We start from the raw sequence: 19,982 nt of genomic DNA on the forward strand, positions 1-19,982 counted from the left end.
TAAAAAGGTACAAATCCATAAACCGTCTCTCCTATCCAAACATTAATTATCGTGGCCGCCGTAACGCAACCCGTGTTAGTTGTGTAGGCGGTGAGCACGTAACGACGCGCGGACTCGCAAGTTGAAATGGATTTTTTTTTGTTTTACTACGCTCGCGACACAAGCGTCGAATTGTGGGAATCGATCATTCACCACCTACAGTGGCGGGGCGCGCCAACGCCGACGTGTCCACCACGGCTCACGAAGCGAGCGACGCAGCGCAAACGAGACGGCCGAGAGGAAAACAAACGAAGAATCCATTCCAGAATCCAATTGTGGCCCCCTCGCCCCTCCCCACCGAACGATGAGAATTCGTCAAATTGATGAGTGGGGGGGGCGGGGCGGGGCGGGGGGGAAGAGGTGAATTGTCACAGGCCTCATTGTTAGGGCTCCTCGCTTTGTTTCTCTGCCCCCGGCACTTCCACGGAAACATGAGCAGCCTGAAAACACTGCACACTGTTGTGGAGCAGCTGGGGGGTTTTGGGGGGGCGGGGGCGGAGAGGGGGGGTGCAGGTGGAGACGGAGCACTGCAGTGCCCGGTGGCGGCGCTCGTCACAAGCAGACCGAGCAAAAGCTTACAGCGGCCAAGCAGCGCAAGGGGCCCAGGATTCACGAAACATTATCAGGGTGGATGAATCATCAGCTCGAATTAAAAATTCCAAATCAACATAAAACGCCGGTGTACATACAAGAAACCAATTCGTCTCCAACTTGTTCGCATCTCTCTTCTCTCATCTCACGACAGCTCAAGTTGCGTCTATATTTCCCCTATATTACCACAAACAGCGTATGTGGTCTATAGCTCTCGAGCGATCTCGCTAGAATGTTGTCCGTTTATTATTAGTGCCCGCCCAATGGGGCCGGCAGACCCGCGACCGCGCATCTCCCGCGAGGGGGCCCTCACCCGTGAGGGGCACGCCCGGCAAGGCCCCCACCGGCTCCAGGAGGTCCCCGCTGGGGTTGCCGTCCTCCGAGGGGCAGAACTCCGTCTCGTCCCAGCGGCGCAGGAGACGCAGCCAGCCGGCGCGTTCCGAGGGGCGGCAGTGCGGGTTGAGCACCACGCACATCCACAGCGAGCCTGGGGGAGAGGGGTGGGTGGGTGGAGGGGGGGACGTCATCACCTCTTCTCTCGTGCGGCGGGGTGTGCGGATTGGTAACGTTGAGACGTCCGTGCGGGGTTTGGTGGCGGCTTCTGGAGCGGGCACTGGCGGTACAATGTGCTGCGATTCACATGGAGACCCGTGGATTCGCTTCGTCGGTCACGGTTCGAGACTGCCGGCCGCGGTCGTGCCGCGGCCTCTCCACCGGCACAGAAGGAGCTCGCCGCATCTGCCACGCGACTGCTCATGACGAGGGGCGGGGGGGGGGGGGGGAGCCTCAATCAATTAACGCCGGCGCTAACGCAGGAGGCCTGGGCGCCAGCTGTCCCCGTCTCCCGAGGTCCCCGTGGTTTCCACGGGGGCCGTCGCCGCGGGGAGGTCGGATGTCACAACTCGCGCCCGCGCGTGCACGTCGCGGCCCAAAATGCATTCGTTCGTTCGCGTAAACACGGACGCTGGCGGAACAGCGAGTCCGTGGGGGGGGGGGGGGGGGTGGCGACTCCGCAGACCGCTCGGATCAACGTGTGGTATTGGCCGCGGAAAACCTACCCCAGCTGTACAGTTTTCATGGTAATCAAATCATAAAGTAATGAACAGACAAGGGTCTGTTGCACGACCGAAACATACAAATAACAATGATGTCCACCGACCCAAAGGGCATTCTGCTGCCGTTGTCCGGCAAACACTGCCTGCTGCGGCAAATGCTGCCTGCTGCATTAAACACTGCCTGCTGCATTAAACGCTGCCTGCTGCATCAGACACTGCCTGCTGCATCAAACACTGCCTGCTGCATCAAACACTGCCTGCTGCGTCAAACACTGCCTGCTGCGTTAAACACTGCCTGCTGCGTTAAACACTGCCTGCTGCATCAAACACTGCCTGCTGCATCAAACACTGCCTGCTACATCAAACACTGCCTGCTGCATCAAACACTGCCTGCTGCATCAAACACTGCCTGCTACATCAAACACTGCCTGCTGCGTCAAACACTGCCTGCTGCGTCAAACGCTGCCGTTTTCCAGCAGCATTTGTTTAAGCAACAAAACCCTGCGCGGGGTTCGACTTTATCAGCAGGGTACGACCCCCCGAAGAAATGCAGCAAACTTTACTTGCCAAAAAAAGTCTCGTTGCTGCCCATCTGAGATCGGCGATGTTTGAACAGAGCGAAACCGAGACGACGACGCATTTCAGGGTGCGGCGAGGATTCACACAATGCTGGCTCTCCCCGAATCTGATTGCGGGGGTGGGGGGCCGGTGAGGGGGGGGGCGCGGGGGGTGTTGGTGCTGGGGGTGTTGGTGCTGGGGGTGTTGGTGCTGGGGGTGTTGGTGCTGGGGGTCTTGGTGCTGGGGGTCTTGGTGCTGGGGGTCTTGGTGCTGGGGGTCTTGGTGCTGGGGGTCTTGGTGCTGGGGGTCTTGGTGCTGGGGGTCTTGGTGCTGGGGGTCTTGGTGCTGGGGGTCTTGGTGCTGGGGGTCTTGGTGCTGGGGGTCTTGGTGCTGGGGGTGTTGGTGCTGGGGGTCTTGGTGCTGGGGGTCTTGGTGCTGGGGGTCTTGGTGCTGGGGGTGTTGGTGCTGGGGGTGTTGGTGCTGGGGGTGTTGGTGCTGGGGGTGTTGGTGCTGGGGGTCTTGGTGCTGGGGGTCTTGGTGCTGGGGGTGTTGGTGCTGGGGGTGTTGGTGCTGGGGGTGTTGGTGCTGGGGGTGTTGGTGCTGGGGGTGTTGGTGCTGGGGGTCTCGCACGCACCCAGTTCGTCCCACAGCTGACGGAACTTGTCGAGTTTGGCCACGCCCTGGTGCTGCCACGCCGAGAGGCGAGGGTCGGCCATAAACTGCTCCGTCATCAGCGTCAGCATCCGCGCGCCGTTGCAGTCGCGCATCTTCAGCATCTCTCGCACCTGCAGCCGAGCCCACACAGCGACGACACCGACGCACGCGTGAGTGAGCGAGCGAGCGCGTCTCTAACGCTGCCGGCATCGTCACCGAAAACCGTCTGATCCGAGATCAGGCCTGCCCCCCCCCCCCACTCCATCACCCTTTTTTTTATTTAAATTTTGCTCGGACCTCATGGCGCTCACGCGATTTAAATTCTAAATGATCGGGCACGCACGCAGCGTCCTTACGTTCAGGGTCAAGATGTCATCGTGGCGGAAGTCCCATCATGCCACCGCACCTCGCCAAGGCCGCTCTTACTATCCTCAAGACAGCAGTAGCAGCAAATCGGCGACCTCACGAGGGGCTCTGCCCAAAACGGCGGCGTCCACGCGGCGGCGGCGACGATTTAAACGAATCGTCATCCGATCCGAGATGCGATTTATTTGCTCGCAACCCCGACCGTTAACGAATTCCGAAAATGTTTAAGCTGCGGAGACAATTTACGAACGCAAACGAGCGGCATGAAGCGGATAAACATCGCGAAACCGCTCGGCAGCGCTCCGTCGTGCACGCGGACAAAAGGGGCTTCTCGCACGAACGCATTCGTTTGTGAGGCGACAGGGTTCGCAAAGATCTATTTATTCAAATTATACCCTCATTCAATGGGCAATCTGAAAGGGCTATTTCTTACACAGCCCACTGAGATTCATTATCCCTCTTGTAAAGGATGCTTGGATAAGCAATGGTACCACAGGAGCCGTTGCTTATTTATTTACCGCTTGGGAGCTAGCTAATTTTCACATTTGGGATTCGGGCTGTGACAACAGCGCACAATGGCCTAACCTCTGCGAGCGACACAAGAGCATCGCTCAGATCCCGCTGTAACTGCGCGCGGCGATGCTCGTTCGTCATTCGTTCCCTGGCAACCAAAGTGCACGAGCGGACGCAGCAGGAGTTGAATCTCGACGCCTCCTTTGCAAAACGAGCCGGGTATGAGAGCATAAACCTGCGAGTCACCTGGCCCAACCGCCTGGTCACCTCGCCACTTGGACCATCTGATCACGGTGTCACGAGACCACCCTCAGTATCGTGTCACCTGGCCAATAAGGTCACCTGACGACGTGGTGACATGGTTACCTGGTCACATAAAATCACAGAGCAACCAGGTGACTAGACCACCTGGTCACCTTAGTCACATGACCATTGAAGCCACTTGGTCACATACTTCACCTTTCCACCTAACTATCTGGTCATGCAACCACCTGGTCACCTAACTACAAGTCCAGCTGATCACCTGCCCACCTAGTCGTCACCTTGGTCACCTCGATTACACATCCCCCCCCCCCCCACCCCGGGTCACATGACCACCTGGGTCACACGAGAAGCTGCCACACGGGTGCAGGGCGGCCCGTGGCCTCACCTTGGCGAACATGGACGTGAGCTGCTTGCCGGCGCAGAAGTACCCGCCCTGGGACAGGAAGTGCCGCACCTGCTCGCGCACCTGCTCCTCGTCCAGGTGCCAGCAGTTGGCATCGTCGATGGCGGCGCCCGCCGTGGGGTCCGGGGCCCCTGCAAGGGACGGCGGTCAGGAGAGCGGCGGCGCCATCGGCTGTTGCAATCACCGCTACCAGGGCTAAGTTGCAGACCTTGTCTGTCCGGGTCGCTGATCGTGTTGCCACCCTGTCCTGCTATTTCCCAGGATCATCCCGCTTGTGAGTTTAAGCTAGTTGCTGTCCTGGGAAGTCTGTCAGGTCCTCCAAGGACGTAACAAGTCCCCGATGTTTGTCAGCTGTGTAACCACAATGCACCACTCGGGGCATCGTGTTCACGCCCACTTCTCCCCTCTTCCGGGACTGGGAGATATTCTTCTTCCCGTAACATCTCCCGGTTTTTTCTGAAGCTCATCTTTCGGCGACCCAGACAATAGCTCTGCAGCCGGAACCGCCACATCCAGCGTGTACCTTCCTCTTGCCATAGCTGCGGCAACCAGTCAAGCGGTCGCCTACTCCTTTCCACTAACGGCCCGGAAAACATTCAGCGAGAAAAATTAAGCCCTGGCGGCGACGGTGACAAAACAATTATACACCGTGCACGCGCACGTATAATAATACACCGGGCACGTATGCACGCGCACGTCACGTACATAAAAACTATAAGCATTACAGCACTCAGAATAATAATAGTGATTTTAACCGTGCTTCTATTGTGGCACGCAAGGCGACCCGTATATTCCACCAGACACTGATGGGCGGGACAGAAAGCCGGACGGAAATAGGCCGCGTGTGCAACGGACGGGAGGGGGGGAGGGGGCGCACTTCATGCGGGTGATTGGGCCATTCACACTCACAGTGGAAAAAGATACAACGGCAAAACATTTTCCCCGCGGCGTGAATGTGAACGATAATTGCGCGGGACGTCGTTAAGGCCCCTATTAAGGGGCGCGTGATTAACGAAGTCGTGGGGGGGGGGGCACGAGAGCGCAGTTCGGCGTGGAGAGGAGTCGTCTAATTGCAACAATTTAGAGGAGGCGAAAGATCCAGCTGGAAGGAAAAGAGGGAAGGAAGGAAGAAGGCTCGAGAGGACGCGGCGGAGACCGCACATCGGCCGGGCAAAACGACACCGCAGATTGCGGTGAGGAGGAGCCGAGACAAAGCCGACTGCTGCGAGGCGCCGGTCACGGCGGTGACGGAGCCCGTGCACGGTACGCCGTTGTTTTCTCCTCGCAGAACAAAAACTTAGAAAGCTGCACCCGCTGCATTGGGGCAGCAAGAGCCGGAGCAGATGACGAGTCGCTACGGTCAAAGACCAAGAGAATGATTAAGAAGAAGAAAGGGAAGAAAAAGGACCCAAATTAGGCGTATTCCAGAGGGACTGCTTTGCTGGAGCAAGCTCCAGATGGATGGGAGGGGAAAAAGGCACCTTGGTCATATGACCACCTTGGGACCACCTGACCACCTGGTCACCCCCTTGGCAGAGAACAAAAGGCACTGCTCAGTGAGGAGAGAAGAGCTCAAGATCAGACCGGAGGGAGGAAACTCGAACCAAGAACCTGCCCTCCGGTAGACGGGTTACAATGGGGCTCAATGTTGGTTGCTGGGCCCCGGGTTGCCTGGTTTCGGGCTGTGCCACGGTTTTGCTCTCCTCTCCGCCCCGGCCCCACCACCTCCCCCCTTTCACACACACGCAGGTCCTTTTTTGCAACGCCGATTGAGGATGGGGCCGCGTTTCGGCACTCTGTACATTGCCGTCCTCCGGTGCTCTGGTTCGAGACGTAACAACGCGTCGTGCGGCACTGATGCCCGACGTCTTGCTACCCGAGTGAGTTCGGTTCCCGAAGAAGCTCCCGGCACGTGGAGCGAAATGTCGGGCACAGTCCCGAACAACGCGTCGGCGGCACGACCCTCACACGGGGGGGTGGGGAGGGGGGCGCGTGGGCCCAACGTACCGTGGAGCTGGTTGATCTGCGAATCGCACGACAGGATCTCGTCGGCGAGCCGCTGGGCGGTGGGCAGCACCTCTGTGTGGTGCGCCGCGATCAGGTACTGCGCCAGCTTCTGCAGCTGGTCCCGGCTGAGCTGCGACAGCGTCTCCGAGATGGGCAGGCGCAGCTGCACTCGCTCGGCGCGCCGGATGCGGTGCAGCGCCAGCGCGGCGACGTGCGCGCAGTACACGATGCCACGCTCGCCGCAGCCGCAGCTCACCGACGTCAGCTTGCAGCGGTCGAAGCTGAGCGCGACGCGCAGAGTCCGGTCCGAGTCCGTCACGGTCCCGCTCAGGTGGAAGCCTGGGGAGGAGGAGGGAGGGGAGAAGGAGGGGGCGGCCACGATCGGTTGAAAAAACTTTGCAGAAACACCGTCCGCTGCCGACGGTTGCGCCGGGAAGGTGGCCGGCTGGTTCGGCGGTGAGAGCGCCAACAGCCAGTGGTGTGGATCTAGGTGGCGCTGCCGGTGATCAAAGTGGGTTCCCCAAGTGTGCCGGGGTTGATGTTCTCAACCCGGTCACCAGCGGCTTGTACAGAGACCCGCAGACGGACACGGAGACTCGCTCGTAGGCGCATATATCAAAGACTTACGCAGAGAGCCATCATCAACTTCCACAGGGACGCGAGTTGTGATTAAAAGTGTGGCGCCTTGACGGTCTGCACTCGCTTCATGAGTTCCAAACGGATTATTTGTCTCAAAATTTTGGCCGCGCACTCTCATAATAAATTTAGCGAGAGAAAAAATGTACAATTAAATGTTGCCGATCGAAATCTCATTCGTAACCTTAAACATTCGTTCCGTTTTAACATCAAGTCACTCTTATTGGTGGCAGTAATTGGAGAAACAAACTATTATTTACACACGTCAAGAGTCGGTGAATCCAATCCTAACCGCTGCCTCTCTCGGTGCGGGAGATTAACTTTCGCTGACGCAGCAGGTCGCGTGTTGAGAGGAACTTGCGGCAACAACAACTCCTCCCCCTCCAACAACAACATTTCCACCAACCTGACACTCAGGACACCTGTTAAGGTTGCCACGTTGGGGGTAACATGCAACAATAGAAGCCGAGGATCAACGTCGTTCCAGGGTTTTTGTCATTTAAACGAACGCTGCTGGTAACAATTGGTCTGCAAGCCCATGAGGTCGATGGACACGTCTTTACTACAATATCGCATTTTTATTGTGGGAGACGTAGAGAAATTCGATGTCCTGTCCGTTCATTTTGTTACCGCTTAACCAGAGTGCACGAGGAGTTTACACACAAAAGGCACATATTTTCATAATGTGATTTTTTGACCCAGAAAACCCACACCGAGCCTCAATAACCCTTTTCAGGAGGGCCCTGCACTGGCTTGTTGGGACAGTTCTGTTTCACGGAGAATTTTTTCACACAGGGAAGAGACCCATGTGCATATGGTAACACTAAAAACGCACGGTCGAGTTCAAGAATTCACTTGCTGTACCGCAACCTCCTTGAGGCTCGCCGGGTTTCACCGATCCACGTGTGTGATCCACCAAAACCCGCGCCTCCAAAGCGACAGACCAGGCACGCCCCACTTGATGCCGCAAGAAGAAAAAAAACACGGACTAAATATTCCTCGGGAAAGACATTGCGCACCGACCGTGCAGCGCAAAGCCATTAATCATTCACGCGTCTGTCAGTCAAGCGCACCGGCGCTGAGCGGCACTGGCAGGCGTGAGGGTCTCGCCGGGGCCGATGCTGCTCCTCTGCAGTGGCGGCGGCGGCCGGCTCCCAGGATTGCGAGCGTCTCTCGTGGCCGGCGCCAGTGAGGGCCGTACGCCCAGAGCCAACATTTCCCTTCCAATCACCCCGCAAATTGGCTCCTCGAGTCAAATGCAATGAAAGCGTATGCGCATACATTTCCACGGGTACGCGTTTCCACGGCACCAAGAAATAAAAGGGTTTTTTTTTTAATTCACGAGTGACCTCTTTATTATTTGACGTTGAGCCCGATTTAACCAACCGCTCGAATAAAGATTTTTTTTTTTAAAGGCCAACTCCGAATTGAGCCTCAATTTTGGCCCCCCTCCCCACCCCCCCAATGTCCAATGCCATCGTTCAACATGCCCGGGGGGATAGAGAGAGAGCTTCTTCTGGAACGGCGCATGGCGAAACATCGGACGGCGCATGGCGAAACATCGGACGTCGTGCCAAACAACCGCGGGGGGGGATAACCACACAAATCCCACACAGGAGTTTTTTACGCAGCCGAATGTTTGCTTGGGTTTTTGCGCCCATTGTTAGGCGCCCGGCGCTGCACGACAAAACATTCTCCACATACACCATTTGCCCCGCTTGTTTACCTAAATGACGGGCGCTTGAATAGAACATTGCCAAAGCCTCGGAGCGGAGAAAGGATTCAAATGGGCAGGCAAGCCGCTCCATGCACTCCATGGGCTTCAATGGGGGTGAAATGACTTCTCAAAAAAGCCTCGTCGCATGTCCAAATAACCCCGCTGCCTTTTATTTTGGATAAACAGAGCAATTTTCATGTTCCTGGGATAAACATGCGCATCTTGATAAGTGCATCAGCCTTATCCATGTGCCCTGGCCCATCCCCGCAGACTACTCGCTCACACACACACACACCCACATAGCCCAAATACACACATAAATACAGATTTCCGCACACCTTTCACACACATCACTGGACAAACTCCCAAACACACACGTCCACGCATCCCGCATACAGAATTGCACACGTCTCTTAAGCAAAACACACGAACATATAACACTAACACGACGCATGCATCACTGTGCTCACACGAGCCTTCACAAAATAAGTGTACGTCGCTGACAACACCGCCTACCCGGCCTGCTACCCTGGTACCCTGCTACACGCTCCACATGCAAATCATCATCCTTCATTTGAGTGTCTAAATGAATCGGTGCTGGGGAGGCGTTGAAGATGCAGCGGTGGGCCTTTACGAGTGCTGGCGAGGCTGTGGGTTTTGATGTGGGCCTGGCTTGTGAATTTCTAGGTGAGGCCGTGGCTGTTTTTTGGTGAGACCGTGGCTGTTTTTTGGTGATGACGTGGACGAGCACCTGTGTGATGAGGACGCTCACCACGTCTGCGTTCGTCCTATCCCATGCTCAAAGCTGCCTCCGTGCAGCTCCCTCAGCCCCGGGCATTTTGAGCAAATCCTCAAAATTTCGTGCCCCACTAAACTTGTCAACACACATTACCGATGTACCCTGCTGTTAGCTATTATCCCAGACTGCTTTTGAAAAACCCCTTCGCTTGTTTCACTGTAATCTGGGGGAGGGACCCACATCCTTTTTGTTTCCTAATGAATCTCGAACAACGCCAGACGGAGAAACGTCAATTAATTCATTTACAATTGGGCGTGGGGCGGGGGGAATAATAATATCATCGATATGTTGCATTGTATTAAACTGTGCATGTCCGTGTTGCGTATCGATAAACATCGTTACATCGTCGCTGCCCTGGCGAGGAACCAGAAGGTAGGGGGAGACCCAGCCACACTCCCTGTCGTCTGCCTCGGCCACGGCCGAGAATTTGGACGACTCCGGAGCGGTGGACAGCCGCAGCGTCGCTCGGTCTCACTCACCACGACGAACACGCGTGTGCAAGGAAGGCTTCGCCATGGGGGGGGGGAGGGGGGGGGTAGAGACACTCTCCGCGCATTTCTCCCGTGGCCATCTCGAGTGTAATTGACCAAATCCTCTCGTCTCATTTGCGCTTTCAACCGCGTGGGATTCGTTAGCGGCGCAGAGTCCCGGCGCCGACCACGACGAGCGGCGCGGTCGCCGTGCCGGCGCGGAGGCGACGACGACGCGACGCATTTTTTTTTTTTAAACAAAAAATCCGGCCGCCGAATTCGCCGCAAAAATGCCCGACGCCCACCGCGGTGCCGGGACGACAAATAGGGAACCGTCACGCCACCCCCCCGGGCCGGCACAGCCGCGGCACGCCACTCCGCCGCTCACTCGGACGTCCTTTCAGGCCAGCGCCGCTGCCCATTGGATCCGACGTCAGAGCCACGCAGATTTGGAGACAATGAACGGCGGCGGCGCTGGGCCCGGCCGTGCCCTCTCAAAAGGAGCAGCTCCGCCATCTGGATGATCGCAGCAGCGAGCGGGGGCGGAGAGCGCCATCGCCCTGACCCAGGACCACAGCCCGGAGTGGCGTTGCGAGACACAGGGTGAAGGAGGATCTCGGGAGCGAAATAAAAATGCGATTTGATTGTGGAAGTGGACGTCTCACCTCTCCCCGCCCCTTGCCCCCGCCCCCTCCCCGCCGCCCCTGCCCCCCCACTTCGCATATGGCGGTCACTTTGAGAGGAAGGAGCCAAGCTCACAAAGCTGAGTGGTGGTGGGGGGGGGCAGAGGAGACCCCCGTCCTTTGTTGTCGAGCGGCATCACCGGCATGAACCGGTGAACCGCCGCACACTCGACTCCTCGTGCCGCCCCCCCCCCCCCCCCATGGCGGGAGACATGGCTGTGTGCGTTTCATGGCGACGCCGATTTCGGGCGACAATTACCACCGCATACGGCCTTTTAATTGTCATTTCACGAAGACCTTTGCCGTGCGTTTAATTAACGGCTATCAAACGCGCCGTGCTTCGAGGCTACGGCGCGCGGGAGGGACGTGCGCATGCGCGCACACGTGTCTGTGCATGTGTGTGTGTAGGTGTAGGTGGGAAGCGGTAGTGTAGCGGTTAGCGCGCTGCGCTACGAACCTGGCGAACCAGGTTCGATTCCCGCTCACGGCCAACACGATTGACGCTTATCTGAACCGGTCCTGGGCCTCTCCTAGGTTCACTCAGCCTCAAATGAGATCCTGGTGCGATGTGTAAACATCGCCACTGGGGAGACAAAGGCGGCCGGGCGTGGTGCTGGCCACCCACCCCCTCGTGCGCCGTGTCGGCCTTCATAGGTGCTCGCTAACAGCACTTACCCCAACAGTTTAGGCTATACGAGGGATCTTTGTTTTTGTGTGTGTGTGTACGCGCGCTCGTATGTCGGGCACGCAGCCGCCTGTCGCCCGGCGAGCCCCCGGACCTCCCAATCGATGTCTCGGCCAGAGAAGATAAACATCGCAGCCGGTCCCCCTCGTGCCTCCGCAGACGCACTGCGGATTTCAAAAGAGGCTTTTATAAATAAAAAAAAGACGGGAGATAAAGCCAAGCGATGCGTGTCGAGGCGACACGACGTGTCATGTCGTCCTCTCCGGCCCACGGCGATCGCGCGCTCCTCCTTCCTCCTCCGCCGCTCAGTCCGCACACCATCACCGCTCCCGAGCGGGGCTGCCAGGAACGAACGGGGAGACCGCACGAACGACTGCGGATGTCGGCAGCGGAGCCTGTCGAGTAAATCAAGCGCGGCGGATTGTCCCGGCGAGTGCCGTTGCATCGAGCCGTGCGGCACCCGTACCCGTCATGCGTTCCGACTGCGAGGACAAGAGTCAAGTTTGACTGCTTATATTCCACTCGAGCCGTGAAACCCCCCCCCCCCCCAACCTACCCAATCCCCATAACTAAATGTCCAAACAGGCGAGGTTACTCTCTCGGCGTTCTACAAACGAGGCTGCGGCTCTGGCAAGGGGGAGATACTCGCTGCACCGGGCAAGCCGGCTGGGCCAGGAGCCCCGGTTATATTTGCGCTGCAGCTCACCGTGTTTGTCCGAGTCAGGACATCCTTTGGGAGCGCGCTAAATCACACCGGCCAGAGAGAGAGAGAGAGCAAGAGAGAAAATGGGCACGAAGAGAAACGGGGGGCCCGGGATTAGGGTCTGCGAAGAGCGATGAGACCGGCGCTCCCGTCCAAATAAAACCCCCGCGCAATGGAGAGGGAGCGGGAGCGCAAGCAAGCGAGCGAGTTAAAAAGACAGCTCTGTGTCAGTGTGAAGGATGTGCATTGTCCGCGCGGCATAAAGGACACAATGGCCGACACTCGACTCCTCTCGCGAGCAGCCCTTATCGTGGGCGAGAAATACGGCAGGCCGCGTATCCATGGCGACTGGCACCGCGATATCCACTGGGGCCCCCCGAGACGATTCACTCGGAGGGGCAGTCCCCGACCCCGCTCACCCAGGCGCCCCCTCCTCCTCCTCTCCTCGCGCGCGTGCCGCGACGGAGAGACACGGCCCGGTGGAGCCACAAAGGAAGCGGCGGAACACCCGCGCCATGCCAGAAAAAATCCTGGTGCCGAAAACCGTCGCCGCAACCGAAAGGTTCCCTCGGTACCAAAGACCGACGGCGGTCGTGCACGCTCGCCAAAACCCAGGCGCCGGAAACGTGACGCCAGAAACAACCCGCACCAAAAGCTCGGCGCCGAAACCCCCGACACCGAAACCTGCGCGCCGCGACCGCCGCACCGGCAACATCTTCACCCGCCTGCACCGAAACCTCGGCACCGAAACGGCTACAACGAAACCCTTGCGCCAAAACTCTCCGTAGCCTTACAAAAAAAAGCCCTCCACAGCAACCATGGCAAGTCCGTCGTGCCGGTCGAGCGCCTCCGCCACGTCGCGTGAGGCCCAACAGCACCGCGCAAGATAGAGAGAGAAAAATAGAGAGAGGGGGGAGAGATCGATGGAGAGAGAGGGGGGTGTACGCCAGTTGTTTCCTGTTTTGCATTTTTATGAAGTGAGCACGGGGGCACACAAACTGTTCTCGCGTAATGAAGTGCGGCGTCGCCCAATTTCTCCGCCGCCGCCGCCGCCGGGCGCGAGCGAGCGGCGCCGCATTTGGCCTCATTAACTCCGCCGTTCGGCACGGACATCGCCGGCGCGGTGTCATCATCCCTCCCCATTGTGTCGGCCTCCGTAAATGTTTTTCTATCGCGGCACTTCATCTGTGAATGGACTTGCAGCAATGTTAAGAGACTGCCTTGAACCCCCCCCCCCCAGACGAGAACGCGTCTGTCAGATGAATCTAATGGTGGTGACATTCTGCGCAGTGTCACTTTAGCGCAAGGGTCCCCCCCCCCCCCACCCACCACAACGGCGAGACGTTAGAATTTTTTTGCGGACGTGTCCGCACAAGATGGCAGATATGCACGGCGCAAGCATGTCTGTGAGGACGGACCGCACCGCGTATTTTAAAATGCTCCACTGCACGCAAGCGATTCTTGGTTTCCATTTGGTAGGTCACGCCGCAGTGGCTTTCGACGATTTACGGTGGTCTGGCGAGACGGGCAGGATCAGAACCCAGAAACGTCGTCACGAGGAGCGGTCAACTTGCAGAGAGAGCTCGCGCAGCACCTCCTCACGGAGGGCCCCTGTGCCATCATCCTCGAGGGAACGACCGCGACACTCGAGCCCCATCACCTCTTCACAAGACCGTCGTCACCCTTCTCACAAGGACCCGATTATGCCTTCTCGCGCGAGCATGCGACCCTTCTGACGAGGAGGTGCCACGTCTTCTCGTGGGCTCTGCCACCGTCACACAGGCCCCATCACATCCTCACGAGGATCACCACACGCCACCCCCACCGCACACCGCCATCCCCACCCGTCCCCCCACCACCGACCGCGAGGGTTCACCCCGAGTCTCTCGCCGCCCGTCGCCGCGGCAACGGCGGGGGTAAGCGAGCGGCTGGAATTCGGTTATTCGGAAAATAATAAATAAATTATCCGCGTGACCTCCGCTGGTAACGTTAGCCGGGTTTCCAGTCTCCGCGAGGGGCCACTTCCCACCGCGTCCAATGTTCCCGGCGCGAAACCCCCCCCGCCCCCCGCCTGTTCCACCTCCGACACCGCGACCCCGACCGCCACCCCCCCCCCCACCGCCACGCTGGGCCCCGCCGGCACTCCGACGCGGCCCCACGACGAGGAGGAGGAGGAGGTGGCGGCGGGGGCTCCGTCGACTTTCGTTCCACGCCGCCCGCCCAACGCGACTCCGCCGACTCGCAACAAACGCGCCGCCGTCGGACCTGCGGGGAAACCTTTTGCGCTCCGCGGGGATGCCATCACTGCCGCCACATCTGCAAAGGATTTAGGTGGCTTTTCGCCCTACCCCCTCCACCCCTCACCCAAGCGTCAGTGTCAGCAGCTGCAACGCGTTTGCCCGATGGCTTTAGCAGAGGCAGGAGCCGTCACTTTCCACGCCACTGGCACCGCGCCCCACGGAGGAGAGAGCCCCTCCTCTTGCGTGCCAAGACACGACGGCGGCCCACGAGTTTACGACGACGCCGCGCACGTGTGTGGTCACCTCCTCTTTCTTCCCATCCCGCATCTTCATTCCCTTTTCATCTCCCAGTCCCAATCATCCTACTTCACTCCTATCCCTCTTCACCAGTCCCTGGCTCTACCCTGTTATGTGCGTTACACGCAGCTTGAACATCTCACAGTCCACGGCGGATCGGAAATGTGTTTTTATAGCCTGCGAGAAGAAAAAAAAAAACAAGAATTCCGAAACCACGCCAGTGGGGAAAATATGAACGTAGCGGCCAAGGGATGTCCGTCAGGCATGACGCGGCAATCCGGTCGCGGAAACAGTAACCATCTCCAGAGCGGCTCTGCATCGTCGCGCCCACGTGCCGGGAAAAAAGCACGCCACGGCGGTCGAAGCCAGCAGGCAGGAGTCCTGCGGCGGTGACGGTGAAACGCAAGGCAGCACCCCGGGGGCTCCTCGGCACCGCCGTCCCAGAAAGCACACGAGGGCAAGCCGAGCGCGCTGCAGTGCTGGCGCTGGACACACGAGTCCTCGGCGATGCCCGTCCGTGCATCTCCGAGCACAACAGCCAAATAAACCGGGGGCAAGTTCTGTTAGAGAGCACCTATTAAGGGCCGACACTGCTGGTGGTGTGGCCAACACCACGCCCAGTTCTCCTTTGTTGGATCACCGGTTTCGTAGCGCAGCGCTAACCGCTGCACTCCCACCTCGCCACACGCGCGGACACACACAGGCTCGCACGGACACACACATGCTCGCACAGACACAGAAGACAAAGATCTCCCGTATAGCCTTAACAGACTGTAGGGGCAAGTTCTGTTAGCGAGCAGTACCTATGAAGGCCGGAACGGCACACGAGGGGGTGGGTGGCCAGCACCACGCCCAACCGCCTTAGTCTCCCCAGTGGCAATGTTGTTATCCACCGCACCAGGTACTCATTTGAGGCTGAGTCGACCTAGGGGAGGCCCAGGACAGGTTCAGATAATCGTCACTGTGTTGGCCGTGAGCGGGAATCGAACCCAGGTCGTCAGGTTCATAGCGCAGCGCGCTAACCGCTACACGAAAGCTCCCCACACACACTCGCTTGCACAGACACACACACGCTCGCATAGACACAAGAGCCTCCAGCTCCCGTGACTCTCAGCGTTGGCTGACATCTCCGATGCTTCAGGAGCCACAACTGCCGCCGGGACAATCCCGACGCTACGAGCAGCCCCGGCCCCTTCAGAGAACCACCAGCAACGCGCAGAGTCGTTTTAAAAAAAAAAGCACTTTCATTATTACTGTTGTTGTTGGCAGCATCGCAAATTAAAACCAGGTGGCGACATTTTCAGCCTCGTTAGGAAAACGCCGAGTGCACATAATGGGATCAAGAGGCTGACTGCGAGCACGGAACGACCGCGGACTGGCACAGGTGCTTCACCTGAGTGGCCACCCCCCCCCTGCTCGAGATCACGAGGGGTGAGCAGGGTAGCTGGGAGGTGGAGGGGGAAGGGCAAATTACCCAGCACCGCAACCAATTGGCCAGTCACATAGCAGCATGGTTAGCATGGGACTCCATGCAAGGGATGAATTGGAGTACAGGATCCACCTTTACAATAATTCCCCCCTTCTCCTCTTTGGCCCATAGGCTCGCTGGTGCAGACGCAGCGCCTGCACACCCTGATAGCTAGGCCCCTACCCTGGGGTCCCAGGTGACAGCAGCTACGGCTGCAGCTTTTCTCCGTGTGGATCGTAGATCATGGTGGAGTCGGCGCTCGTGATGGAGACTGCGGCACAGGAGATGTAGCCGGGCCGCTCTGTGGGGCCGTGTGCCGAGCTGGGCACCGGGGTTTAAGCCGCCTGTGACGAAACCAAATACCTCAAGCGGAGTGAGTTGATGGTCTCATCCCGATCAGCACCACAAAAAAGCCATCCCGGTAATGCATTTTTTTTTTTGCAAGTGGCTACATTCCACCATTGAGAATTACAAGCGTCCTCTGTTTGACTGCCGTGCGGCGAACATTTCTCTGCAGCACCGCATACATAAATCAGGACCTCAGGAAGCAGAGGTCCGATGAACCTGGCGCGTGGCCCAACCTGCGGCAACCACCACCACGCGGCGACCCACGCCACACCACTCAAGCCACCGTCCTCATCGACTTTGCGTTAACACATGGTGGGCACGGCAAGACGGGCGCCCACCATGCGATCGGCAACGGATGGAGGCAGCGAGCGGGGGATGTGGGTGGGCGTCTCGGTAGACGCAGAGTTGCCGTGGCGCGTGGCCAGCTTCCGAACTGGCCCTGCACCAAATGGGGCCCCGGCTGCTCTGTCCCGTCCACCCGCCCTCCCTCCCCAATGCCGCAGCCCCGTCACGGGCCGAGCGTTACCAAGAATTCGCTCCACGCTGCCCTTCCTGCCCGCGAGCCGGCACAGCGGAGTAAAGGAGAAGGGGGAAAAAAAATAAGGTGCCCCTCGCCACACAAACACACACATCCTGTGCACCGAGGGGGGGGGGACAGGGGGAAAGAGCAGGGGTGGGGGGCAGTCTCTATATCACCTCATCAACATGGCCAGTGTCATCAGCGGGGGAGGGGGGGGGAGCCGTCCTCCCACCTGAGCTGAGTCAGGCGCTGCCGATGGACTGCGATATCCTGCAGAGTGCGGTCATCGTGGGCCGAGCCGCCGCTTGCCGCCACTCCCACCGCCGCACGGAGATGCAGGAGAGAGAGAGAGAGATTCTTGTTGGGCGAGGAGCTTCACGACACGGGATGTGACGCGCTTCGCCTTCGGTGACCGCTAATGCGGCCATTTAAAAGGTCCTCAGTATTGATTCGAAGTGGGAGGTGGGTGGCGGAGAGAGTCGGGGAGAGGCAGGGAAGAGGGGGCTGGTCATAACAATGGGAGCTTGTGCAAGGCCATTAACACCGAGGGTTCATTACGTTAATTAGCGAGGGAGCTTCGCTGTGGCGGCGGAGAATCTCGGACACCTTGCGCGGGCGGGGTCACGACGCGCACACCGCTGCGCGTGTCAGCCGCAGCGTGACGGGCCAGGGAGCAGCGCCGTGTAACGAGGCAACCGACCGATTGATTAATTAATGATCGATTTTCCGAGCTCGCGGATACACGCTGCATCGAGGCGGGCGGGGCGGGCGGGCGGGCGAGAACCGTTGTCTTTCGAGTCGCATTCGCCGTACGCAACGGGTTCTCGTGACCCCCTGCAAGCCACCAAAGAGTTCTGGCTGCGTTCACCGCGACGCCGAAGAATCGATTCTTAAAACGTCAAAATCGCGACTGCGCAAGCGCTTAGGCAGATTCGCTGGGGGGGGGTGGGGGGGGGTCGTGCGCAAATCGTTCGACTTCCAGGACGGAGCACCACGCTCGACCGCAATGCCCCGGGGCGGGGTCGCGCAAGGTCACGGGGTGTAATCTGCGCCTGCACTGCCCTCGCGTCTCGCGCTCTAACCAGATTGGTCACGTTTCCACGTGATCGCGCCCCTGCCATTAAAATCGCTTTGCTAATTTTAGCGAAGCGCTGTGCGCGCTCGTTTCAAAACGCCATTGCGTCGGAATCGCGTGCGCGAGCCTCTGCGCGTGCGAACACTTGCGCGGGTACTTGCACGCACGTGTATACACACACACATACGGGTAGCGATTCGCGCACTACGCTACGAACACGGCCACCCAGGTTTGACTCCCGGCCGTGGCTAACATCAGTGGCGGGCGATAACCGAACGAGCACTGGGTGCCGTCAATGGAGCCTCAAAACGAGTACCCCAAAAAAACATCGGCACTCGAGAAAGACAAAGATGGCCGGGCGCGCGGCGCCGGCCACGCAACCACCGCTCGCACGCCGCGTCCGCCCTCGTCAATAGGAGCTCGCCAACAACTCTTACCCCGGCGGCCTGTATCGGCTACACGGTGGGGGGGGGGGGGGGGTGATCTTTGTCTTTGCACACACGTCCACGCACGCCTGGTGCGCAGACCCTCAAAGGTCAAGTCTTTAAGTGGACGCTGCTCTTTTCGGGAGCCCCCTAACGAGCTCTGCCTCGGTGAACACAAACACGAGGAGGCGGCGGCGGCGGCGGCGCCGGCGTGCGGCGTGCGGCTTGTGATCTCCATCGCCACGGAGGTCGCCCAGGGCCTCCACCGCTAGGAGGTCTCCATCGCCGTCTCATCACCAAGGGTCTTACATTCGACATCTCCACGGAGCGACCCCCCCCCCCCCGTCCTTTGTGCGACCGCGGAATTCCCAATCCCCGGCGTTGCCGCCGCCACCGTTGCCGTGGCCCCCCCCTCCACCCCACCGCGGCACGGCGCGCCCCCTCTCCCCGCACGACACTTTAACAAATCGGACACACGTGGCCCTTCACAAAGGCCGCTTGATGGCGCGGCGCCCTATTCATCGTCCTGGCCGGCTCCACGCACGCTGGGTCGGGCTCGCTCGGCGGCTCGTCAGAGTTCCCCCCCCCCGCCCCGAGTCCAGACCGACTTTCATCACGCCCTCCTCCTCCCCTCCCCTCCGTCCTCCGCATGCCAAACGGGGAGTGGAACACAGCTCCCACGCCCGTGCCGTTCCCACGTGTCCTGTCCCCACTCTAGGTGACGGCGGTGACGCTGGGCGCTCGAAGGCTGCCGTCTGCATGTGCCGTGCTCACTCTCTCCCCCGCTCTCCCTTCTCCTCGTTTGTCAAAATCTGCCATCGTTTTTGGGGCAGCGCGTCGCTCAGTGCGTGTTCATTTCGCTGCCCAAAACGACGGGAAATCCTCCAAAGCCAATAAGGGACTGGCAAGGAGGGGGGGGCAGGATTTAACCCTCGACGTTCCGAAACATTTTGGCTCCGATTTTCTAGAATTAATAACTTGGCAAAATTATTCACACGGGCAACGCACTGCAGCTGGTAGCATTTTGAAATTCCGCGCGGCCCGGGGGAATGATAATTACAGTTTTACACCAAACGTGTTTAAGCTAAACAGGCGCACGGAGCACACGGTCGCGCCAACACCGTGCTCCAAAATTATACGTCCACCATCTATAACGGACGGGCAGGGACACGGACCGCGGCACGCCGAGCCAAAACATCTCAAGAGTCCGAGTTCCAACTGCAGCAGCAGCAGCGGTGGTAGCAGCGGCACGGCCACAGCAGGAACAGGAGAGCACTGGTTAGGTTTTACGCTGTTGTGCTACATTATGGCTCTCCAATGTATTTTCTGGTTGTACTGCGTGTCGTTCGAGCGTGATGTCCGCCGTTTCGCTTCCCGTGATGGGAGCTGCTGCAGGAACCGAATCCAACAGCTCTCTCTCTCTCTGGCTGCTCAATTCAGTTTCAGTTCAGTTTCATTTATTAGGT

General features: G+C 58.9%; 1 protein-coding gene across 2 annotated transcripts in view; it reads right to left on the bottom strand.

The window, feature by feature from the left end:
• The window catches only part of LOC116948836 (zinc finger SWIM domain-containing protein 5-like), a 51,927-nt gene that overhangs the window by 11,370 nt on the left and 20,575 nt on the right, over window positions 1–19,982 (bottom strand). For both annotated transcript variants that reach the window (XM_032965971.2, XM_032965970.2), the window contains exons 2-5: window positions 6,451–6,789; window positions 4,426–4,574; window positions 2,878–3,028; window positions 944–1,117 (exon numbers count right to left, since the gene is read on the bottom strand). In XM_032965971.2, the coding sequence (XP_032821862.2) occupies window positions 944–1,117; window positions 2,878–3,028; window positions 4,426–4,574; window positions 6,451–6,789 (813 nt within the window). The remainder of the gene's footprint in view (window positions 1–943; window positions 1,118–2,877; window positions 3,029–4,425; window positions 4,575–6,450; window positions 6,790–19,982) is intronic.

The sequence above is a fragment of the Petromyzon marinus genome, chromosome 35, assembly GCF_048934315.1.
Source record: "Petromyzon marinus isolate PM22_M1 ecotype Great Lakes invasive population chromosome 35, UKy_Petmar_22M1.pri1.0, whole genome shotgun sequence".
Classification (NCBI taxonomy): domain Eukaryota; kingdom Metazoa; phylum Chordata; class Hyperoartia; order Petromyzontiformes; family Petromyzontidae; genus Petromyzon; species Petromyzon marinus.